This window comes from Dendronephthya gigantea, unplaced genomic scaffold, assembly GCF_004324835.1.
Source record: "Dendronephthya gigantea isolate DGI-Jeju-01 unplaced genomic scaffold, DenGig_1.0 000007F, whole genome shotgun sequence".
Lineage (NCBI taxonomy): Eukaryota > Metazoa > Cnidaria > Anthozoa > Malacalcyonacea > Nephtheidae > Dendronephthya > Dendronephthya gigantea.
Window position 1 is genome coordinate 1,720,212 of NW_021163017.1, and position 26,211 is coordinate 1,746,422.

The 26,211-nt window shown below is 39.8% G+C and overlaps 2 protein-coding genes across 2 annotated transcripts; both read left to right on the plus strand.

Annotated features, from left to right (window-relative positions):
• The first annotated feature begins 1,216 nt into the window (after window positions 1–1,216).
• On the plus strand, window positions 1,217–19,401 carry LOC114517071 (sacsin-like). The gene is made up of 6 exons (XM_028536714.1): window positions 1,217–1,287; window positions 2,711–2,799; window positions 3,942–4,200; window positions 4,746–7,733; window positions 8,124–16,829; window positions 17,374–19,401. The coding sequence occupies exons 1-6, from the start codon at window positions 1,275–1,277 to the stop codon at window positions 18,396–18,398; spliced, it is 13,080 nt and encodes a 4,359-aa protein (XP_028392515.1). The 5' UTR covers window positions 1,217–1,274; the 3' UTR covers window positions 18,399–19,401.
• A 119-nt stretch (window positions 19,402–19,520) lies between these two features.
• Window positions 19,521–25,356, plus strand: LOC114517102 (transmembrane prolyl 4-hydroxylase-like). Its single transcript, XM_028536748.1, has 11 exons — window positions 19,521–19,751; window positions 20,518–20,602; window positions 20,695–20,832; window positions 21,352–21,443; window positions 21,629–21,690; window positions 21,837–21,871; window positions 22,040–22,199; window positions 22,462–22,519; window positions 24,237–24,361; window positions 24,577–24,667; window positions 24,858–25,356. The coding sequence occupies exons 1-11, from the start codon at window positions 19,605–19,607 to the stop codon at window positions 25,116–25,118; spliced, it is 1,254 nt and encodes a 417-aa protein (XP_028392549.1). The 5' UTR covers window positions 19,521–19,604; the 3' UTR covers window positions 25,119–25,356.
• The last annotated feature ends 855 nt before the right edge of the window (window positions 25,357–26,211 follow it).

Sequence of the window (26,211 nt, forward strand, 5' to 3'; positions counted from 1 at the left end):
AATTCAATTTAGAATAACTATTACCTGTAAAACCAGTGACATTTCTTTCAAACTATTTTTTTAATTATATTCTTCAAAGGAGTTGGATGATTTGAGCCTCTTGTAGGCCACTTAGTTTAAAATTGCATAATTTTGGCTATTTCTGTTTTGTTATTGTAGTGCTATAGTATATATGACTTTGATATTGATAAACACGAGATTTGTAGCTATATAGTTGAACAAGACGAGAACCAACACTCTGTCTTTGGAAATCAATATTGTTTTGTAATTAAAGATTTGTTTTGTAATTAAACGGCACTAGAATTTTTTAAGAATGGTTTCCGTTGTTTTATATTACACAAATATCAATGACCTAGAGGCTTGAACTTTGAAATTTGTGTTGAACCAAAAACTGTTCACAATATCGGATGTATTGTTTTTGTGTTCAATGTTAACTGTCTATCCACGTTCATCAAGAAAGATCTCGAGTTCTTACTCTTTCATGCGCTAATTTCTTTACCTGGCCTAAATTTCTTCATCACTAGGCACTGGTTTCAAATTACCCCCAAAAGTAGGCTATTGGGATCTCGTTATCTCGTCAATATTGAGCAGCGTGTGGAATACAAACCAAGAACATTTATTTTCAGCGCGTACACCGTACATAACATGATTTCGCGCAACAAAAACATATTCACCAAGAGGACATATTTTATAACTAAACAGTGGTGGATTTAGGCTAATATAATTAAGTCAGAACTGAAATTACACGGCCCTTCATTAATGTTCTTAGGAAAGGGTTTGTGACATTAAAAATTTGTCGTGTTGTTTCTCAATGCCACTTTCCCCGCTTCTAATTTGTGAGTTTTACCCTATATTACCCATAGTGCATCCTGATTAAAGATGGCGTCGCTATCGACGTATAAGTTAATCTTAAATTTATCAAATTTATCAAGCTCGTTAGATGATTAGATTCTGAGCCTAATGTAAGGTAATTGTTATACCGTATTTGACGTGAAGTTGTTTGAAGACGCTGCCACGTTGATCCCTGGTTTTATGGCTGGATATAGTTTACGCTATTTTGTGTGAATAAAATAAGGTTGTGGAATGCTACCCTAACTCAAACGACAAATTTTAATACCTTCTCATACATCACGTTTCTTCAGCGCACGAGAAATTGTGCTGAGGTAGGGCTTTTCCGCGCAGGCGCAGTGCAGGAAACCATTTGCGAACAGGCATTCACTTCATTGCGGTTGCCAAGTTAGTATCCATTTGCCTTGAAATGCCATAGTCGGAAAATGCCTGTAAAAGGTAAGAAATTTTAAAATTATTTTGGCGACTTAAGGAATTAACTATTTAGTTTCACTACGAACAATACAGTGTATATAGTCTATATATAGTATTAGTAATATAGGCGGATTGCAAATCATGAAGGAAGCGTGCAATTCGCTTCCTGGAATGGACTTTTGTTCTACTAGTTAAAATGTATCAATTACAAATTCAATTCCAATAAACAGCAGTTGTTTCTAGGAATTTACGATCGGAAAAACATGGATTTACAGCGAAACAAGCTAAATTTTCCTATAACTACAAAACGAAAGTACGGCGGTTCACAGCGACATGTCGTTACGGCTGATTGCCTTCTATAAATCAAGGATGCGGTTATATAAACATTGCATGTGTTTTTGTATCACCGAGTGAACAGATCGGGAGAATTTTTTAATATTAATCGCTTTAAAGATCTTAAACTCTTATATTTTGGCTGTTGTCGTTCGCTCGAGTTTCGTTTCGTGCGTTTTCCCAGAACGATTGGTTCCTGGAAGAGCGAAGCGTTTCACCGGATGTGTATAATACTGTAGTTAAACGCTTTCGTTATGTGTTGTACCACAGTGGCTGCATGTACATATACGAGTCTTTCCAAATTAAATCTTTAATCGACCAAGAGTGATTGTTTCCGATTATAAAAATTGCGAGTTATATAGTGTACCATATAGAGTGGGGTTGTTTTAAAATTTACCTTATTTTAGCTATATTTTACACTAGATTTTGTCTGCGTATACGACTTTTCTAAAAAAATACACAACTGTCTCGTATATAAATGCGGCAATAATAACATTATTAGCTGTATAGATACAGCCTTTTACAGGTTATATTATACATAAGATATAGAATGATAAAATAACACCATATCATATGATATAGAGATTTGAAAAATTGTCAGAAAAAAGTGCAGTTTTATAGTCCACTCGGTATACATAATAGTTGACTTTGGAGACAGTAAAATAATCAGAATTAAAAATATTTACACTAACGGCAACGCATTAATCGATCCACCTGCATTATAAAACCAGTAAATTCAATTGATCTAAGAAAGAAGTAACAAAAGCTGAAATGAGCACATAAAAATTGATAAACTGACGCGGAAGTTTGTTTGCGAAATGTTGTAAAATGCTGAAGGTACGGGTCTGGAAAAGATTGCTGCGTAATTGTTACCACATCAGTCATTGATTCGACAGAGAAGTTTTCAAATTATCGCCGAAAATTATGCTATGAACATGCAGTAGTCACCTTTTATGTTGTTATAGCCAATATGTCATGATTTTTGTTTTTAGCATTAAAGCACTAACAAGCGGAATATATTACTTAATGTGTTTGCTTTTTCTCCAATACACGCGCGATTGCAGCAGATGCAACTAATATTACGCGCTTATCACTGTCAAAATTCTGTGTTTAGGAAGGTCGTTTGGCCAAGAACGGCCACCATTAACAGACCTTCTGAAGAATATTTTGTTGAGATACCCTGATGGTGGACAGATTTTAAAAGTACGTTTTTTGTCAAGATAAATTTGTACGAAATAGATCTGTTCATAATTATCGTAATTTGTGAATATGCGACTTGCTGGTAAGGTATCTAAAGGTCTGTTCACACGATCCAATTTTGTTGGATCCAATTCACTTCTGATGGATGTTTTAAAGTCTGTTGTCTTGTAATGTATACGAGCAGCAAATCCACTGAAGCCAATGCAGTACTGCTTTATCAAAACCGAATATATTTCATACGTCAAAAAAATTGGATCGTGTAAACAGACCTTAATTAAACTTTGGCGTTATTCATCAAAGGAATGAAAATAAACAGTTAAGCCATGGCAAATTAAAGGCTCTGTTACACTATGAGACTTTCCTTTCAACTTGCAATGCAATTATAATTTTGAGTGATGTTAATTTGTAAAGAGTGTTCAAAATGCTCAGAAAACGCTATCGGTTGTAAGAAATGTTCGTTTTTGTCAACTTTATAGATGTCTCAGGAGTAGAATTGCATTGCAAATGTTAATGGTGGAAGGTGGCATAGTGTAACACCGCCTTAAGGGCCTCGAACGCATTTGTATAACTAGGCCGAAACACTATTGTGTGATAAATACACAGTGACAAACGGCTGAGTTATGGGATGCTGGACAATCTCGTGCAATTGCTTTGTTAAAATGAGTGTTTGCTATAAGCCTACAAATATATTCAGATACGATAGTCAATCAATGGTTTTCAAATACGGATAATACAGTAGCATTCTAGGCGTTTCAGGAAACCAGAGGAAAATAAATAATGTGTCATTGCTACTGCCAGTGTCATTCGCATGTCCTGAAACCATAAATCCTAATTTTCTCCTTCGAAATATTAATATTACATTCCTCTATGAATGACTACTGATTTGAATACAAGTATATACCATGGTTGTATCATTAATACCAAGTTACGTTGAATCACTTACATGTCGTTAATCCTAAATACACGACTTTAATCTTTGGGATTAGGTTTGGATTAGAGTTAGATCTGAGATTAGAGTTGACCCTTATCAACGATAAACCCTAATCTCAAGGATTAAATTCTTTATTTCGGATTTACAGAACATGCAATTAGTACATGCATGTCCTTCTTCACTTAACGTTCAACGTCGTAATTGATTCCATTAGGAACTAATTCAAAATGCGGACGACGCTGGTGCAAATGAAGTCAAGTTCTTATTTGATGCAACTTCATATGGAACCGACTCTCTGGTCTCCCCGGGGTTGGCCTTATTCCAAGGGCCGGCCCTTTACTGCTACAACAACGGCGAGTTCACAGATGAAGACTGGGATGGACTGCAGCGGCTTATGAGAAGTAACAAAGCAAATAACCCCTTGAAGGTTGGCCGCTTTGGTATTGGATTCAATTCTGTGTATCACATCACAGGTATAATGGTGGTTTAACAGTTTGTAGAGTGTTTTAGTTTGACGTTTTTTCTTCAACAGCGAGCCGCTAACCGCGGCTTGACGTTGAAATTTTGCCGTTTGACGTTTGCGTTCACGTTTTCAACAGCGCTGGAGGTGTATTCTCACGACTCACGTAGCTCATTTACCTCAGCGAATTGTCATTGCAATAGTGTTTCGTTTCACGAATAAGCATTGCTAGTAGACTTATTGGATATCGAATTTTCTTTGTGGTAATTTTTCAGCTTGTTTTCAATGAGTTTTCTTTAAAAAAGCGGCTACTTGACTGTATCTGAAGAGGACTTTGTAACAAAGTCAAAAATCAGCACTCAAATGTTTGCCATTTTGTCTACATCTTTACTTTCAAGATGGCTTTATTCTTTTCAATTTATTTCCTATATGTCGTGTAATTTGACATAAACGTGAATACGAGTTTTAAGGCAAGCTACGTGTGCGAAAGCATTGCATTAGCTTAATTCTTTGCGTGAAAAGGTATGACCTGTGCTATGTTCCCACTTCTTTCTTCAGATCTTCCAAGTATTGTGAGTGGAAACACAGTGGCTTTCCTCGATCCACACGAGAAATATTTTGTTCGTGGTGAACCAGGCCAAGCGTTTTCTACACAAGAACCTTTACTGGCTGAACATTTGAATCAATTCGAGCCGTTCCACCACATCTTCGACTGCAACCTTGACCAAGGGAACTATTATCACGGAACACTCTTTCGATTTCCATTACGGACTGAACCATCGGCATTGTCGAAAAAGATATACACGAGGGAAATGGTCAACACTCTTTTCGATTCTTTTAAGAACGAAGCCAGTGCGATTCTTCTATTTTTGAAAAACGTCGACTCGATCAGTTTGTACGAGAGGGAAGCACGCGGTGAAATTGTTCATCTTTATACAGCCAAAGTTTCCGAACAGTCAAAGATTGAGGTCAGAAAGAAAAGACAAGAATTAATCCAGGATATCACGGTGGAGTGGGATTTTGCCGTGAAAACAACCTTTTATCGCTTGGAGATTGTGAATGAGAGTCCGGGGGAAATTACAGAAAAGAATGAATGGTTCTTAGCGAATCAAGTTGGGACTAATGAAAATGAGCTGATAGAGCTGGCCAGAGATCTAAAGTTGTTACCCTGGATCGGCATCGCGTTTCCTCTTGATGCGAACAACAACATGTCTTCACTTGGAAGGATATTCTGTTTCCTTCCACTCCCTCCTGATGGCGACTGTCGTACTGGACTGCCGGTGCAAGTGAATGGTTACTTTGGACTAACAGACAATAGACGAGCTTTAAAATGGCCTGGTCCTGATTGCCAGAATGATGACACAGCTCGGTGGAATGAACTTCTTCTGCGTAAGGTGGGCAGTCAAGTTTACGCCAACCTAATCTTACAAATGGCAGGAGGGAGTCCCGGCAATGTCCCGCCGAAGATACTTGCCGAGTTGGTATACAGTGCTCTGCCAATTCTCAGCGGTGTCAGACGTGACTGGAAATGTATCATAGAACCTTTTCTCAGAACAGTTTTGGCAAGAGAGATATTCTTGACTGCTCCTGGAGGAATTTGTCGTTGGGTCAACCTTGGAACTGCAATTATTGATCGCTTGCACGAATCCAAAGATATGAGAGAGGAAATTAAGCAAGTTGTTCTAAAGACGTTGTTGGGAGCTGGCCAGCCAATTGTTTCACTACCAGGACACGTTATACAAATTATCGATCAATATCATCAGATGTCAGGTTGGAGAAACGTTCAACAAGTTACCCCTGAACTCTTGTGTAACGTTTTGCGATTAAATTTCGATTTTCACAGCCTTGGCATGCCGTTCGAAGACAGATTGCTCGTGTTGGAATACGCTCTGCAGACAGTTCCTAGCAAAAGCCACAGTCTTCACGGAGTCCCTCTTCTGCCGTTAGAGAATCGTCAGTTTATAAAGTTCTCCAATCCATCTAATGAGAAGGTTTTTATCCCGTCCGAGAAACACAGTGTTGAGCTTTTACCTAATATGAAGCATCGTTTTCTATTTCGTCACCTTTCTTTGCAACTACAGCAGAAGCTGCATGCGCTTGGCTTTTCAGGAGCAACACAATTACACCACCCCACGGCTGCTGATATCAAGCCATTACTCTGGGAAAACCTTCCCAGTGATTGGTCCTGCAATTATCTTCCACAGCTGGAGACCGTAGCGTGGAATCAAGAGGCGGAACGTCATCCTTCTTTAGCCTGGCTAGAATTGGTGTGGAAATGGATTAACGAAAACTATCCAAGCAGGTTGGGTGACTTTAATGGAATGCCACTGATCCCTGTATCGACAAAATCCCCTTCCTCCATGGCTCGACTTCGCCAGAACTCCACTGTCATTGTCAGCAAACACCCAATGTGCAATGAAAAACTTTCTAACGCCGTTCGTGAACTTCTGAAAAGATCAGGTTGTGTTGTGGTCGAAGAGCTACCCGCCTTTGTAAAGCATGACCAACTCCTTCACTATATTGCTCTGCCAAATCCTTCTGGTGTTCTTAGCGTTCTTTACGTTTCAAGAGGAAAATTTGTTCAACAACTGTCGGTTTCATCACAGGAAGTGAAATGCGAACTCTGTCACATCCTGTCAAGGCTAGATCTCATTGATTCGAATAAGAAATCGTTTATTCGTACGTTGCCAATCTTTGAAGCAGTCAACGGACGGTATATGCTATCCTGTCAAACGGAACAAGGTGAAAAGAGGCTTGTTGCTCCACGGAATTATTCATTACCCGAAGATATCCGAATTGTTGATCGAACTAAGATCCTATCCTCTACAAAAAACGAAAGCCATCGCCTGCTGGAGAAACTCGGAATGGTAATGGAGAGCACCGCAAGCTTGATCATGATTTACTTGAAAAGTTTCTTAAACTCGGGGATCGCAGATGTCGAAAAGGACAAGCTCGTGCTTTGGATTTTGGAAAAAATTGAGATCTTGAATCAGGAAGTGCCTAATTTTGTTGTGTTCATCAGTCAATTGGCTTGTATTCCGACCGCTAGCGGCAAACGTGTCGCCCCAAATCAACTGTTTGATCCTTCTGACAGACTTCTGACGCGGTTACTTCAAGACAACAACGAGGCATTTCCAACAAGTCAGTTTTCAGCGCCAATATTAAAACGAAAACACGAGTTGCAAGTTCGACGCATAGAGAACCTAACAGCTCAAGATGTTTTAATGGTTGTAAACCGATTGACAGGCAAGATAACTTCAGGCGTAAATTCAGACAGAGGTATGGCTGTTTTGGAGCTTTTGAACCAGCGACCACAGTTACTTCAAGGGTACACTTTGAATGGAAGGCCGTTGAATGTTGACCTGCGTGAGTTGCCATGGTTACCAAGAATGTGTGATCGTCCGACCAACTATCCCGAATTAATGCCGTGGTATGATGGAGTGAACATATGTCAACCAAGAAGCATGCGTCCTAATTCGCTGGCAATCTTAGTTGGTGCGACAGTTCCCGTTTTTGATCAAAGATGGATTTCACATAACGTTCAAGGTATGTAAACCAATTTACGACGAATTATACATCTTAAAGGATTAAGGATTGCTCATGTATTATTGAGTATTTTGACATTCTCGTGTTGTAAACTAGTCGCAACTGTGTACATACTATCGTTTAGAAAAACAAATTTAATTTCTCATCATTCAACATTCTTGTCCACTGACTTCATTATCGAATTTACTAATATCTATCAAACTAATAATTTTTTATTCAAGAGTATAGTGCATGCACATTGGATATTGAAAAAAATTGATGTAATTATTGCATTTTAAAGGGAGCCCTATTTAGACCTTTCCTATCTCTTAAAGTTTAAATCTTATATAGTGTTTATGTCATTAGGCATTTATGCTATCTATATGATTATGGCATTTATGTCTTTTTTAGTATCACTTTGTATGTCTGCGGATCAAATCCAGCTACATGAAGTCGCTAAACAGTTACACTTGGCCATTGTCTCCTGGACAAACCAGATAACAACAACACCGTTATCCCTTGCAAAGTTTGAAGAAATGGTCAAGGCGATATACATTTATCTTTCCACAGCGCCCCGAAATTCTGTGCTGCATTTGTTACAATCCAAAGGTTTAACTCAGTGGGTTTGGCATGGAAATGGCTTTACATCACCCGAGAAAGTTGCTTTAGAATCACCTTTTCCGAGCAGCATTAATCTTCATCCATATTTGTTCCGTCTTCCAAACGACCTGTTTAAAGTGAAGAACTTTCTGGTTTCCCTCGGAGTAAAGCCGCAGTTTTTAGTTGATGATCTGCTGGTTATGCTGTCAATCATAAAGGAAAAGCATGATAATGAAGACGGGCCACGTGAAGATGCGATGCAAGACTTAGGTCAATGTCGTGCAGTGTTGGAGTGGATTGTTAGAAGCTGTGGTCAACTATCTGATGAACGCCGCTCAAATCTTCTTATTCCTGTCCATACAGCCTCTGGAAAGCTGCAACTCGAGCCGTGTAACAAGTGCACTTACTGTGATCGTGAATTCCTAAGACGAGGTGCCTCTGTATTTGAAGTCTCCACGAATTCCCATTTAATTCATAAAGCAATTCCTGATGATTTGGCTGGTCGTCTTCGCGTACCACGTCTCTCGAACTGCCTCGCAGGAGCCAAAGCACTTGGTATCAAATTCAAAGAAGCTGGTCAGTACGAGCCGCTGACCACGAGATTACGTAACATTCTTCAGCAGTACAAAGAAGGTGTAGCAATTTTCAAAGAAATCATTCAAAACGCAGATGACGCACGTGCTTCTAAAGTGTGCTTCGTCATTGACTGGAGGGAGAATCCGCGAGAACGCTTGCTTACTGAAGAACTAGCTAAGTGCCAGGGCCCTGCACTTTGGGCGTACAACGACGCCATGTTCTCTGAGGCAGATTTCGAAAATATCAACAAGCTGGCTGGCGAGACGAAGAAGGAAGATTTGGAAAAGGTTGGACGTTTTGGTCTTGGCTTCAACTCCGTCTACCATCTTACTGACGTTCCGAGCTTTCTAAGTGGCGAACACGTTGTTGTTTTTGATCCGAATATGACTCACATCTCTAAATTGATCGACGGAAAGATGAGAGGAGGCGGGTTTATGTTAAGCTTGGTGGAGAGCAAGCTGGCCTTGTCTGCATTTCCTGATCAATTCATGCCTTACCATCAAATGTTTGGCTGCGACATGAGCGGAACGGGACCTTTTCACTTTGATGGGACATTGTTTCGACTTCCTTTCCGTACAACTGAACAAGCGCGGGAAAGTGAAATATCAAAAGACCCTTACACGCGAGAGAACGTCAACAATCTTATCAAGTCGTTGAAAGAAAGTGCGTCTACTCTGTTGCTTTTTACCCAGAATGTTAAGGAGGTTCGGGTGTTTGAAATTCCGAAGAATTCTAACCCAAAGAAATGCTTAGGACGACCCTTGATTACTGTAACAAAAACCGTCATGAACATCTTGGATACTAATGAAGCTGATAATCACGGTAAAGGAACGATCTTGGAGAATTCATCGACTTGGTTGAGAAATAACCGCAGTTCAGGGATTTTTGTTGCAACGGAAGGACCGCGCCGTACTGAACAGTTAAAAATGAACGTATCTATGGTAAAATCAGGACTTAGCGAATCATCAGAAGTTGTTCAATCCGAGGATACCTGGCTTGTTAATTCCTGTACTGGTGTGAGATCTTCTCTTCAGGTTGCGCGGAGTGATAAAGGAAGAGAGAACGCCGTTGTGCCCGTAACTGGAATAGCTGCCAAGATGACGCACTCAAACATACATGGAGTGAGAATATCCGCCGTTGCAGGTGAAGTGTTTTGCTTCATGCCACTTTCTATCGAGTCTGGGTTCCCTGTGCACGTGAACGGCTCTTTTTCGGTCTACTCGAATCGTCGTCGTCTGTGGGAAGAAGGCGTGGGGGAACATCGAGCGTTGAAACCATTTGAAGCGAAGTGGAACGAAGCATTGATGGAAGATTCCTTAGCTCAAGCATACCTGCAGCTGCTTCGAAAAATTACGACCTGGAATGCTAAGCAGTACGAGTTTCATAGCCTTTGGCCCAACCCCACAAAGGTAAACTATCCCAAAGCGTGGAAGCCTTTTATCTCTTCATTTTTTAACAAGATCATCGATGAAGAATGGCCGCTGTTCTATTGCAACGGAAAATGGAGACGGCTTCATGACTGCCTTATCCTTGATCCAAAGCTTGGCAAAGTTGCGGAATGCGTCGCCATTATGAACCTGCTCGATGAAAATGTCCTGTCGCTTCCTAAACACTACACGGATGCCTTCGTCTCTAGTGGTAAAGAAGCCTTCATCAAAGTTCACATGCTGACCGAAGACAGATTCTTAAGAGAGTTTTTCTTTCCCAACATATCACAGATACCAAATCAAAATCGAAACTCAGTTCTTGTCCACATCCTCGATCGTCGACTGAGCAAACATCGAAATTATGACGACCTTTTACGTAACTACCCGAGTTTCAGCTGCTCTAAGGATGGAACGTTGCTGCGCAAACCCAATGAACTGGTCCATCCGAAGGGAAAGGCGGCTAGTTTGTTTTCCGAAGAAGAGAAGAGATTCCCTTTAGACGATCGCTTCTTGACAAAGGAACGAGCAATGATGTTGGAAGAGTTAGGAATGGCAGTTGATTCCCTTCCGTGGTGTACTTTGTGCGAGCGAGCTGAGTGGATTTCCAATCATTGCGATGTTGTAAGAGGAAAAATGCTTATTCAATACCTGAATCAAATGCCTCCGAAAGAGGAAATAACAAGTGAAGAAAAGAAACGCTTGCGTGCAACTCAATTCCTTCCAGTTCTGTCCAAACCCAAAGACTACCCATTTTCCTGGAAGTCCGAGAATATCCGTGGGATGCAGTTAGCTGCCGCAGACTATCTCTACTCTGAACGCCATAAAAACCTTGTTGGTTCCACCCAACTTATCTTGGATGAGTCATCTGATCACTCATGCGTGCCTAACAGAAACCTCAAAGTCATCCTTGGGTTTATCTCAAAGCAACCAGAGTTACCCGATGTTATTGCGCAACTCGACCAAGTCATCCAACTCCCCCAACTGCTCACAAGAGAAAAGAAGGAAACGATGTGCTCCACAATTTATGAGTATTTGCAGAGGGTTGTAACTTCTGAACAGTTCACGTCACAACAGTCGTATCTTCGCGAGCAATTGGATTTGCGACCATGGATGCTCGTTAGAAATCAAATGGTCCATCCAAAATTCGTTGCAAAAAATTGGAACAAAGAAGATACATCGCCATATTTGTTTCCTCTTCCTCCAGGATACAGCACGAAGTTCAAACGACTCATCCACTGGTGTGGAATAAAAGAAAACTTCTCCATTGTGGATTTGATTGAAGCAATTCGTAGAATACGAGAAGACACTGGCCGCCGAAAGCTGATAGAAAAACAAATTAGCACCATTATTGTTCTCCTTGAAGAAGTGTTCAAGCTATCCAATACAAGGTTAGAAATTCCTTTGCCTCTCCCAAGTTCGGACTGTCTGTTGTATGACGGAAATGAGCTCGTGATTAACTATACGCCATGGCTAGAGACGGATGGTTCCAATAAACTTGTTCATGAGAAGATTCCTCCAATGCTGGCTCACAAATGTGGTGCAAAGCAACTCAGAAAAGCAGATTTACTGCGTTGCTCTCAGCCTATCGGTAAACCCTTTGGACAGCATGAAGAATTGACTGATCGTTTGAAGAATATTCTTGCAGCTTATCCACCCGACGAAGGAATATTGAAGGAACTTCTGCAAAACGCAGACGATGCTAAAGCCAGCGAAGTTCATTTTATATTTGACCCTCGAAAGCACGGTACTAAACACGTCTTCTCTGATTCTTGGAACGAGCTTCAAGGCCCAGCCATCTGCGTCTATAACGATAAACCATTCTCCAAAGAAGATATTGAAGGTATCCAGAAGCTTGGTATTGGAAGCAAGGTGGACGATCCCATGAAAACAGGACAGTATGGCATTGGATTTAATGCAGTTTACCATCTTACTGACTGTCCATCCTTCATTTCCAATGATGAGGTCATTTGTGTTTCTGACCCACACGCTGTGTTTGCCCCAGGCGCAGACGAAAGGAATCCTGGACGGTTGTTTAACGAGCTTGATGGGATGTTTCGACGTAACTACCAGGATGTTTTCGCCGGTTTTTTAGGTGATTTATTTCCACTTAAAGGAAGCACAATGTTCCGTTTTCCACTTCGTTCAAATTCCACACGCGCATCTAAGATTTCATCTACTCGTTGGTATGAGAGGAAAGTGAAAGAACTGTTTGATTTATTCCGCGCGTCTGCAAAGGACATGTTGCTGTTTCTCAATAACATCATCAAGATCTCTGTTTCCGTGATAAACGATGGTAAACTTGAGACGTATTCAGTGAAATGTGATGTATCTGACATGGGTAAACGAATAGAATTTTATGAAAAGATCAGAGCTTGCAGTAAAGTGCCGACTCGACAAATCGAATGGCAACAGATCCATTACGTTATAAAGGTATCAGATACGAATAACGTGAAGAAAGATTGGCTGATAACACAGAGCTTGGGAAGTGTTAACAAAGAAGGTGATGGGGATGTTCCAGATGGTACCAGAATGGGATTGTTACCACGTGCTGGAATTGCTATTCGGTTACCTTCAAATAAATCTCCATTCCGACATTCGATATTCTGCGTTCTTCCTCTTCCAGTTTCCACGAGGTTTCCTGTCCACATCAATGGCCACTTTGCTCTGGATTCGGCTCGCCGCGGCCTGTGGTATGATCCCAAATCCTCTGACGAACGAGATGTTTGGAATAATTTCATGAAGCGCCAAGTAATAGCTCCAGCCTATGCCAAGGCAATTCATTACGCCAAAGAACACATTCCTGGATATCAAGCCGAATCTGTCACTTCCGGCATGTTTTCCTCCAAGAAGGACACCGAGGATGGCCTCAAATGGTATCATCAGTTGTTTCCTTCCATTGAAGATCTTGATACCGCTTGGAAACCTGTTGGAGAAGCGCTTTACAGAAATTTCCTGCCGATACTTCCTGTTTTACCTGTGGCCATGTCAGTCCCTGAGAGCAAAAAGCCAGTTGACCCTTTAAATGGTTTGTTCTCGTATTTTTCTGTTACAAACGCAGACACTGACAAGTTTCCTGTTAACGTGACGTGGTTTAAAGTCACCGATGCCTACTTTTGCACATCCTCTGTCTCATGGTATCTCGAAAATTCGTTATTAAGTATAGGATTCCTCCTGCTTTCACACGCTCCGCGGCATATTCACGAAAGTTTCAAAGCTGTTAAATGCTACCAAGACGTTAGTCCAGATAAGGTATTCACATTTCTCAAGAACCACGCGGATATTAAAGCGAGTCTACCGAGAAGCGTCGAAGACACGATTCTCAAAGATGCAAACAATGTTATTCAACTTACTAGATATTGCTCCAAAGCCGAGGAATTTTACAATCATCTCGAGGGCTTTCCTTTGCTTCTCACACAAGATGACGGGCTTCGTTGCTTCGACCTTCATAACAAAGTTTTCTGCACCAAATTCAGTCAACTATTGCCCTCAAGACCTGATCTCTTCATGCACAATTCCCTTCGAGGAATGTATGAAAGCGAGATTAAGAAGTGCTCTAACGTTTTGTCAGAATTTTGCCTTTCGGATCTTGCCCAATTTCAAGCAAATCTTTTTCCACCATTCTGGATTAACTCTACTTCCCATCAACCGTGGAATCCGAACGAGAAAGAAGATTTATTCCCATCAAAAGAGTGGCTTATATTGCTCTGGCAATTCATTGATGATATATCCAGTAACATGAAAAATAAAAGCGATATCTTGAAGGATATTGTGAGTTGGCACATAATTCCCACTACACAAAACTGCCTCGCCCCAGTTTCCATGGGTAAAACAGTTCTCAATGTTAGCACATACCTCAACAGCGATTCACATCAAGATAAAGACATACGAGAGCTGGTTATGAAAATTGGCTGTCCACAGTTGAACCACACCATCTTGATATCTACGTTTTCAATTTTCGCAGGTTCTGGCGGAGCTACTGAAGTACGCAAGCACTACCTTGCAATGATCCAGTCAACGAAGGACGTCCTGGGGTTGCTGCATAACAACTTAAATCACAACAGAAGAGAGGTAGTGACACTTGAGAATCACGAAATTGAGCGGCTCATGATGTTTCTACAAACTGATCTTTCCAATCTCTCGTGCCCATTTCTACGAAATCTACCGTTTTACCAAACCATCGACAGCACATACACGCGACTTTCTACCTTTAATACAGTTTATGAAGTTCCGGCTGGGGTTCCTGGGGATGACCTTCAAGTTCTTTCCACGGTGACAAACAGCATCTTCTTACGCCATTGTCCCAAACTCGCCGACCTTTACAAGTATATTGGCATCGAACCAGCTTCCTCTGTGGAGTTCTACTTACGCATAGTTCTAAAGCACTTCAATCGGTTAACACCTGAAGGAAGGGAGAACCATTTGAAATATGTCAGAGATCACCTTTTAAATTACCAGCATGATGGCTATAACGCTGTCCTGGCTGTTATGGAGCAATTGCCATTTCTTCCCCATCCCTCAGGCGCACTGTATCCAGCAAGTGAGTTTTATAACCCGGATAATAAAATCTTCAAAACATTTGTCCAAAAAGAAGATTTTCCCCCGTCGCCGTTTGATTCTCATGAGTGGAAAGACTTTCTTAAAAAAGTTGGCCTCCAGTGCGTCGTTACCAGCGATCATTTCTTACGGTATGCACAACAACTGGAGCAAGAATCTCGCAATTCAACTCCGGATAGAGATAAGGAAATCTTGGAAAAGTCAAAAGTTTTGGTCACTCACCTATTTGACAACAAAAAATTACAAAAGCCTTCGTTTCTTTCGCAAATTTCAAAGATCAATTTTGTTCCTACAGCTAAGGTATTGAAGTTGTTTCGTGAGATCCATCCTTCGCATACAGGATCAATTCTCACGTGTTTTAATGGCTCTGTGGTTGAAACACATGCAACCCTTGTATGGTCATGCGCATCTTTGATAAGAAACTCGGCACTTCCATACCATGGAGGTAATCTGGTCAGAATGTTAGGAATACACACCACTCCTCCACACCAACTAGTGATCGCACACCTGAAAAACATCTCTGGTCGTTTCCCTGCAGCGAAGAAGAAAGAAGTTCCCGGGACATTGCAAACAACTCTTTCTGAAGTTATGACAAAAATATACAGCTATTTTGAAGGGTCTTGCGGCGTAAAATCTGGTCCACCTGGTGAAAGTTGTTCACAGAAATGTCATGAAACGACAGATGCACTTCGCAATGTTTCCGTGGTATTGGTCGACCGCCACACGTTTGTACGTGGCAACCAGCTTGCATTCGCGGGTTTTTGGGAGAGCATGAAGCCATACATGTTCAATGTTCCTCGAAATCTTCAAAACTGCGAGCACTTTCTAAAATGCCTTCGAGCTCAGGAACGTCCAACACAACTTCAATACTCGTCGTTACTCGAAGTGATCAAGAGAAGCTGTGAAGACAACCAAATGCATCCAGGAGAGATCACTGCAGCGGCTGGTGCGACGAAATGCTTGTTCATGCGTTTAAGCAAAGATGCCAAGCGCCTCCAAACACGTGGGCGTCCTGCCCCAGATGCAACCCAATCGCTGGCAAATGTTCGTAATCTTTATCTACCAACCGAAGACAATTATCTGAAGAGATCTTGCGAGGTTTTTGTCAACGACACTATGGAGAAGAAAGAACGTTTGAAAGATTATTGGAAGGAGCTGCTCATTGATTTAACCATGAAGGATCAAGAACCTCCTGCAAAACTGGTCGAATTTCTGCCAAGCCATTTGAAAGTTCAAAAGTTAAGTTCGAAACTTAATGAAGAATTGTGTCCAAGCTGCACCGAAAAGATTTGTATTCTTGATCAAGATTCAAACGAGAATTTTTGTCCTTTCATCAAACCATATCGCGACGTTATTTGTTCTCAGGATTTTAGCGAGGCGCTGGTGCGATTGTACAAGTTCCAAGAGGATAAAGTCAAGATTCCAGAAGAGGTGAGAAATGACCTAAAAAGCCTCGAAAATGGAGTCCAAATCTCATGCATGCAAACCATTGAAATACGGCTTGTCACAAAGGAAACTGCAGAACCAGTTCCTGACAGCATGTCGGAGGTTCCCACCTTTTGCGAAAAGAATTCTGATGGCTTTCGTATTCTAATCAAACATGGCGGGGATAGGAATACCAGTGTATTACATGAGAGAATTAGTTCGTTCATTGCAATGATCACTGGACAACATGTCAAGGAAGCTAACTGGCGTTTTCTAATGATGGTCCTCGATACCAAAGACCCTAGTGAAATATCAAGAACCCTGGATGATGCTCGCATACCACGGAGCATTAGCAGCCGTTCCAGAGAGCCAAATCCGGGCGAAGAAATCCCAGAGCACTTCCATTACCTTTTGAAAAACGATATAAATTACCATCTTCGAGAAGGTGAATTTGTCGGATATGAAGTAAGGGAAGAGGACGAAGAAAATGAAGCGGTGTATGTGTACGCCAAAATCATTGAACAAACAAGCCAAGGTTTGTTTTTAGTCATTTTGTTTGGTAACATATTTTAATAACCTCGGAAGTGTTTTGCTTTCTTTTACCGCTTCCGTAGGACTTGAAGAAATATGGCATTTAACGAGACTTTCGCTTTCCAGACTGCAAATTCAATTATTGGTTTTACCGGCTTGATTACAATTGTACACTCTAACGACAGTGCTGTCATTGTTATGGTCTTCACGAAAATCGTTGTTATGAAAATCACAGCAGACGATGCTGTTATGGATTAAGAACGAAGAACAAAATAAACTAGATTCATTATATTTATCACTTCCATATCATGAATTCATAGCACTGCGGTGAATACAATTGACTGTACAGTTGTAGACGATTTATTCTGTCAAACCTTTTTTGCAATGAAGCCAACTTTTTGTAATGACTTGTCGGAATATTTGGTATTGGTATGAATGAACCAAAGTATCTCGCATGTAATTTTACATATAGTTGATGTTACACATTTGAAATACAACAATTTAGCAATAACTCTTATTTTTATAAATTTGTATTCTTAATAAATTAGGCGATGGCACATTTGGATTCAGCAGCAAGTACAAAATCGATATTGGCGAGGACGGGCCAATTGAAGTTAACAAGTTAAAACTTTACAAGTTTGATCGTGAAGAAAGAAAAGTCGAAGGAGCAAAAACTTCGACGAGTGACGGGATGGATTTAGTGGCTTATTTAGGCCCAAGAACTGACAATTCTGCCCAAGATAACACACGTCGTGAACCCGCCACGCTTGAAGAGGCCAAGAGAGAGGTCGCTGAAGCACTGAAGGAAATTTGGGAGAGTGTTCCAGAATCAGAAAGATCTAGTGCTGTTAAACGCCTGATTCGACGTTGGCACCCCGACAAAAATCCTGATGATCGCAAGCAATTCGCTACAGAAGTAACACAATTCTTGCTCAACGAAGTTGATCGTTTAAACGCGGGCGGAGTTCCTGGCTATCATCCAGAAACCGACAATTCGAATCAAACTCCAAGACGACCAAGAGACTCATCCGGGCCTGGTTGCAACGGTCATAACTTCTGGAACTTTTACAATAGATACACAGGACGAACGAGAGACCAAGAACAACGACATCGCAGGTGGAGAGACCGCCAAGAGAGGGATGACGTGGATGAACCGGCCAATCAGAACGAAGGTGAAAGATGGATGCGACAATCTCAGAACGATCTCGAAGCAGCAGCCTACTTATTACAAGGCGGTTATTATTCTCTCACCTGTTTTCATTCCCAACAAGCCGTCGAAAAAGCTCTGAAGGCTCTCATGTTTGCGAAAGGTCGTCTTAAAAGGGGCGACTTAGAGGTTCACGAGGTACTCACATTAGCATATCGGGCGTCAGGAATAGATCCACGTCTTCGCACCATTCCGATTAAGGTGACGCGTATTCAAGGATATTACATCAAGACCCGCTATCCCCATTATCGAAGAGGTTTCTCTGAAAATTCAATTCCAGCTGAGAATTATACCTACGACGACGCTAATGATGCGATTTCACAGGCTACAGACGTTCGGCGGCTCATTCGGGAAGTCCTGAATTGAGAACTTATAATGCATGATTCTAGAACATTCGTCTCAGAAAACTAGGTTAATACTGGAGAGCTTATATTTTGGTTGGAATCTCGTGGGTTTCTCAAATTACAATACTCTTTTCTTTAAAGAAAAATTACGAATCAATTGAAAACAATTTTAGCGCGAAAAGTCCTTTTTTACTCGACAAAAAATACTTCAATATTCGTCCGTTATCCTTGCATTCGCCCTTTCACTGATATTCCGAAGTTACGTGAATGCAAGCAACCAATAATACTTGGAATGAAAGTGGAATGATTGAGAACGAGAATTTCAAATTTGAGATTGTGACAAAAGTGCTACAAAAGCAGCAAAACCGGATGCCATGGCGGGAATTTACACCTTTAGAAAATCGTACGAAGGCTTGTTTTCGACAATCAACATGACCACACAACGTTTCTTTCAAAGTTATTTCAAAGTTGACTCTGCCCGAGTTATTTCAAAGCAAAAAAAAACTACTGCGGTGAGGCGAGATTTGAAATGTAGCAATTACGCGAAAAGTTCGTTTAAAAGACTCATCTATTTTGGGCTGGATCTATGACCATTTAGAGTCAACCAATGCAAAAAAGCTAGACTAAAGGCCTCGATTATTTACTATAATACTATATAACTTCGCTCGTTCACCTCTTTCAATCCAAGTTTCAAATGTCGATTATACTTTGAAGTTTATCATTTCCGTGTTTTGTTTAGTTACTATTTTGTATAGTTGTTGTCTTTACTTGTAATTTAAGAGATGGCATTTATTGACATTTAGCCGCTCGTGGATACACTTATTTCATAATATATATTTGATGCCTGATTATGGACTCGGAACATTGAATCTTGAAACACACATTCGATAAAACTTTTGTTACGTTTTATACTCTGATTAAGTAATGTAATTCAACTAATAATTCATATTTTTTTAAAATACATATAGTCTTGCCTATTAAGATACCTGTAACAACAGTGGCATCTCTTTATTCATGTAATTGTACGGTGTATTTTAAAGTAAAAACTGATTAGAATTTCAAATTCACTATCACCACGTGTGGGAAACAATCGTTGCATATGATTAAGCTACAGAAGAATTTGACAACCAGACAGCTCGTCAAAAAGGACAAAGATCCGGTATTACATATAGCACAATCTCTGAAAGATTTGGGAGAGTTGAAGCCTCATAGAAATAACCGCAGCATAATGTTGGCAACGCGTTTTTTGTTATGCTTGGCGTTGATAGAGCTAGATAAATTACCGACAGTGCTAGGTTTACAGAATTACGAGGATGGTCCGTGTTTTTACGAACAAAGCAACGACGGTAAACTGTTTAAGATAGAAGGTGTCAAGGTAAGTTAAAAGTTAAAAATTAAGTACCCAAATAACCCAACACTATGTGTGCACTAGATAGATGTTGAAATACAGCTTTGAGCAGTAGCCCCATCCATAGATGCATGGTTAACTGTTTTGACGGTATTAAAGCTAAGAGCTAATTTCATGTTAATATAAGTTACCACTTACCAAACAAAGTTGTCTCAACTGGCCTTGTAAATTAGCGAAGAGATACTGTGATACTCTGTCGTTTCAAAGTTTGACACTAAAGTAAAAAAAGAATATGTACGCAATTACCCAAAGATATGTCACGATAGATAGGGGGCAAACTTTAGGAAACATTTTCTTCAATGTTTCGATGTTTGCTCAGCTGTAGAAACGCTGTTGCGGGAACAGAATTTGTTTCCGGGAGAACTCAAAAGTATTCAATGATTCCTAAGTGTGACTCAAGTTTCGGAAAAATTGTTTCCCTCTTGCCCAACTTTGAAATAATGGCGAAACATTGGACCGGAAACATTGCTTCCACTACCTGGGTTTTGTCTGAGTTTCAGTTAGAATATTCTTTATTAACAAGCTTAACTAGGAAATATATATTTCCTATACCCTCGTATAGAAACGAGTAGAAACGTTAAAAGCGTCAGGCTTTTCCCCCTCACACATCTCAAAATATTGAAATTTGCCAGTTACTGGGTAACAGATTGTCCCAAGCTAGCCGCTCGTTTTGCATCCCCAACATCCAGTATTTGACCCTATATACTCTCATGTATACCCACGTTTCCCGCAGGTTGGTTATCGCAGGGACCTTCATCTCGATGGCGATGAGAAAAAATACCGCGTAACAACAATAGCAATGAAACCGACCATCTTTGGTAAACGAATCAGTTGTGAATGTTGTATCATCATGACCGTAGTTCAGGAGTTTTACTACTTTTAAAACATTTGCCTGTGTTATTTCTCTTAGAAATCTCCAACTTTCTCTCCGATCGGGAATGCGATCATGTTAAGAACCTCGCTAAGAAAAACGGGTTGAAGGAGAGCGTGGCTGGATTCGAAGAGCAAGCATACAAAGGAGAGATCGAAGACGCTCTAACTCAAGCAGGTATAATCTGGGGCTACGATACAGTTTTACGGATACAGTGGGCGGATACAGTTTTACAAAAGGGCCCATTCATTTTACGTTATCAACAACACGAAGAGGAAACCCAAATTTGTCGATCAACAGAATGAATCAATAATACTATCAGTTAGGCTCGGTGAGAAGAGCATGCATCACAATTACAGCAGAACCTTGTATGGTGATAGCAAAGGTCACAGGGCTGTCTCCGTAAACAAAGAGCGGTGGCGCATCTGCCCCGCCGTGGTTCCGGTGTCCCTGCCTATGACACAAAATACCGAACTTTTTGTTGTGGGCGGGCGCGAAATGGCTCGAAATAGCGATGTATATAGATACATATGGGCTTGAAAAACTCATCATCAAATTCAAAACTATGAATAGTCTCAATGTGAAAGTGAATGTTGCCTCAAATCAATGTTTATACAGGATCGAGGTTTCCACCCTGGTCCCGCGCTATCTTCCAATTTGTTTTATTGTTTCAATATCTGTGTCCATCTTTCTTAGAAACAGAAAACTACGTGCTTCATCTCCCGGAATTTGTCGATTATTTTCACGAATGGGACAAAAATGGAGATTCGTTTATAACCATGGACGAGGTAACATAAAGAATATATCGGTACCCTCTTTATCATTAAATATGCATGTATCATAATTTAGTCTATGTATAATAGTGTAGTTAAATTTATCAGTTCATACATCATTGGTCTATTACTCAGTGATTCAGTGATGAATGGTTTCAGGTTTACAATAATTTGACAAACTCGTACTTTCTTCTTCCAAGGTTAAAGAAATGTGTGAGAGAAGTAATGGCTTATTTTTCACTGAAAACGAAATCAATGACATGTACGTGCAATTTCAGCCACAAAACTTTCCGAATCAACCGTATATGACTGCACTTTGTAACAATGATAAAAGAAATAATACAGTGTAGAACTTTTTCAATTCAATTTGTATTCCGCGCGTGAACTGACTCAGTAACTTTCTTGCAGGTTTTCAAAGATCAATTATACGTACTTTGACGATGGTATGATTCATTATATAATTTCGCAAAATATAACTGAAATATTGCTGAAAGCTGTATCTTAATTAATAAAGTTTTTCGTGCCTTTGCAACTTAGGACTATAATTCAAGTCAATTTAAAAAATCAAAATAAATTCTTAATAATATTCTCGATTTTGCAATTAACTACAGGGCGAATGAACGAAGAGGAATTCAACTTACTTCCGTTCAACAAACTCGACGCGTATCTAAATTTCATTCACTCCAAACATCCATTTCACCGACCAAGATACAGCGAGCACACGTGGCTAAGTGAACAAAAAGATCCAATTTTAACAAAAATTTATGACAGGTTGGTTGAGAAATGTTTTAAGTATGTTGTTGTCTACATTGTATAATAGTCGTAGCTTTCTCGTGCTAGCTTTTGTTTAATGTGCTGATGCAGACTGAAGGCCGCTTTGACAACTTGCTCTCGCTGTTGTTATTATTATGATTTACTCATTGTTGTTTTTTTGGTTTGTTAGTTATTTGTGTATGTTTATATGCTGTTGTTGCAATTCTTGCAATCCCCCTGCATCGTTGGCTGAATGCTTAATTTTTCTTTGACTTTGCAGGATAATTCGGCTGACGCAGTTACCGCGAAAATTGGTTGAAGGGAGTGAAAATATCCAGGTGAGTTACTCATCCACTTAATTCCTAGCTGAAAAAATCTTTGTAGCCGCGAAAGGTAGCTATAGTGTAGTAGATAACCTACACGATATCCAGATAGCGACACTTATAAAATACATGCACAACTATAAAATCCCTCACAACTGCACAAGGTTAATTAACTATCAATTCTAGTAAGGTATTCATCCTCCAGAATCAGGTATATATTTTCTTTTAAGCATACTGTATTAGTCATATACTTATATGTATGTGGATTTTAATAAGGTGTATAAAGTGTGGGTTTATTTATTGAAACGTGCTGTTCCAATGCACGGCGGGCCGGCGGGGTATTCAACATATAGTTATTTCCACTTCTTTTCAAAATGGCGGTTTGTTGTGTTATAGCTAAAATGTTTTGGCAAGACTTTACATCGCAATTGGCAAGGAGTAAAAGCTTAATTAATTGTTAACAACAAGCAGACCTAGGTCATGTAAAGATATGCAGTTTTAACACTTACAAGAGCACGTATAAGTATAAAAAATACTACCTGACGTCGCTTCGTGTCTCAAAGCAACCATGCGTTATAATCCGGCTGTATTTTGAAGGCTCTTGAAACGTCTCCCTCGCGTAAATCTTCACGGCTTTTTTGACCACAACCTCACATTGATTGATTCCTTTTTTACGATGCAAGCCGTTTGCCAATTCCTATAACTTTTCAAGCTTGTATTATCCATTTCACTCACCGAACACCAGCAAACATATAAAAACGGCTTCGGGCAAACGTGTGTTTCATGTACCGAACGTATAAACAACAATAGACAATGATATCTTTTGTTTTGACCTATTGTCTATTCTTACACACGTAGCTATAAGCACAGCCAGTGGCGTAGCCAGCCATTTCGAGTTATTATAATTATTCATGTCTTTAGAAATCTATTGTTTTCACAGTCAATGAACACTAGAATATTAGCATAACGGGACAAATCGACAGGCTGGCTACGCTACTGAGCACAGCTCGGTATAATTAAAGCATAAACATAATCTTTATGTCAGTAGAAGAAGGTGCAAACAAAACGCATGAAAATCCCTAGAACTATTAAAGGAATTTATAGGCAGAAACGAATTAACTTTCTTTTAAAATCTCCACTCCTTTTTTATATTCTCTCTAAATAAAGTTGACAAAAATCCTCTTCAGTATCACTGGCTGGAATTACGCCTTCTTTATGATGGCTATGCAACTTTTCTTGCAACTTGCAATGAAATAATAATTTTGAGGGATGTTAATTTGTAAAGAGTGTTCGAAATGCTTAGAAAACGTTAAGGTCTGTTCACACGATCCAATTTTGTTGGATCCAACTCACTTCTGATGGATGTTTTATAATCTGTTGTCTTGTAATGTATATCAGCAGCAAATCCACTGAAGCGAACGCACTACAGCTTCATCATTAACCGACTATTTTACATACGCCAGAAGTGAATTGGATGCAACAAAATTGGACCGTGTGAACAGACCTTTAGATCGTAACTCGTAAGAAATGTTCGTGTTTGACAACTTTAGATGCCTCAAGAGTTGAATTGCATTGCGAGTTGCAAGGAAAGTCGCATAGTGTAACTAAACCTTCAGGCTTAGTACTTTTCCTTCTAAGCACGACCTGGCGATAAACTAAAATATCGAACTACACTGAAATCAACTCGTGTGCATACGTCGTATTTTAAACAACATTTATATTTTCGGGCTAGATCGTCAAATACAACATTCGTGGTCACTACCATGCTCATTATGATTCAACGCCAGAGGATTTTGGTAAAAACGTCGTCTGTTGCCATCAAAATCACGACAAAGACAAGGAGTGTAAACTATGCAGGTGGGTATCGTAGCAAATTCACAGCGCAGCTTGGGAAATAAACAGATTACCAATTGTGCGTAACTTCTATATGATTATAAAACCACATTTAAAAGAGAAATGCTGATTAAAACAACGATCGAGAAAAGAGACGAATTAAAGATAGGTCTAAGCTTAAAAATTAAATAAGAAATATCTTTCAAATTTTCTGCTTTAAAGCCGTGGCTTTCTTGTAGGATTTTAACAGTGTTGTATTATCTGAATGACGTCGAAGAAGGGGGAGAAACGGCATTTCTCGTTGCAGACAACAAAACATTGAATGTCAAGGTATTCACCACTTATACCACTACACTAAACCTCGTGTTCGATTCCTAACGATTTCTTGAAACGATAACACCCTCTCCCAACTAACGATTTCTTGAAACAGACCTTGATATATTAAGAAGTTAACAAGAATTATTATAAGTTTGAAAACTCACAATAGAACTACAATCCTCTTGTTTTTCTCTGATTGTAGTATCTGAAGTCCTTGAATAAGATGTTCAACCTGAGCAAACGATGTCATACATCAAACCTGCTCGTTCCCGCAAAGAAAGGCACAGCTATAATGTGGTACAACCACGAGGTCGACCCCCGGTCAGGATGGCTGGGAGACTTGGATTACCATACCATTCACGGGGGGTGCGATGTTCTCAGCGGAGAAAAGTGGATTGCAAATTCGTGGATAAATGCACCAACCCCTGATTCTGCGCATGTCTCGAGTTTGTTTTACAGATGAAGATATACGATTATTCATATTTGATTGAACTTAGAGAATAATTTTACCAGAATACTAACAATCCCTCGGTGACAAACTAGCTGCATTCAGTCACTGCTTTATTTTCTACATGTTATGCAGTCATATTGTTTACATGGCCATAGGAGTTGGGTAAGGTGGGAGTGAATCTTTTATAAACTCATGTATAATCACCTCTGTTAAATTGTTATTTGGTATAAAAACATCTTGCTTCTTTTAACCATAATAGCATCTTAATATAGCTAAGTCTTAGTTCTGTAAAACGCCACCGAAAATGTTCGTATCAGTTTAAATATGACATGCACTTGTTAGACATATATATAACGAGTTCACAAGAGTTCACAAGAATATTATTTAGCATTTAAATGTACATGGTTCAATATTATATATACGTATACATATATGTATTCAGTATTCTTTTTATCCATTAATTTCTCGCTGTTTTAAAAGATACGTATTGTTTAGATACTATTGAGACTTCTGACTATATTTACAGCCATGCAAGTCATCATATTATATAGCTATAGTCTATACTGATTAAAGTCGAGTGAGTTCCTCAATCGTTTAACAGCAGTTCCTCGATCGTTTAACCTTGATTTGTGTAAAATTTTTAATGCTTCTTATATGAGTGCACACATATTTTATAGTACAGATATTATCTACCTTATAGTGTTGGTAGGTTGTCCAGAAATAAAGTTTTGCTTGGCACATTTCATTTCCGAGAAGCACAGTGACAAAATTCCGACCTGTTTCGTGCTTCAGGCGTCTGTTGTAGTGTTGTTGATTTCCTGGAATTCTCCTGGATCTCGATTGCTTCATTGGGCTTTACGTCGAAGTTAAACTCGCCATTTTTGGTGATTACGACCACGCCATAATTGTTCACAATATTTATATTTGTTGCGAAATCTTTGCCCGATTCTTGGACCTTTGAAGCGTCTGTTTCGTCACCACTGGTACACTTGCCACTAGAGTTAATGTTAAAGATCATGGTGCCAATGTTTTTGTCCATGAAAATGTGCAATTTATGTCCAGTAAAAGTGTAGGTTTTCAAAGAATCTTCGTCTTTGAATGACGA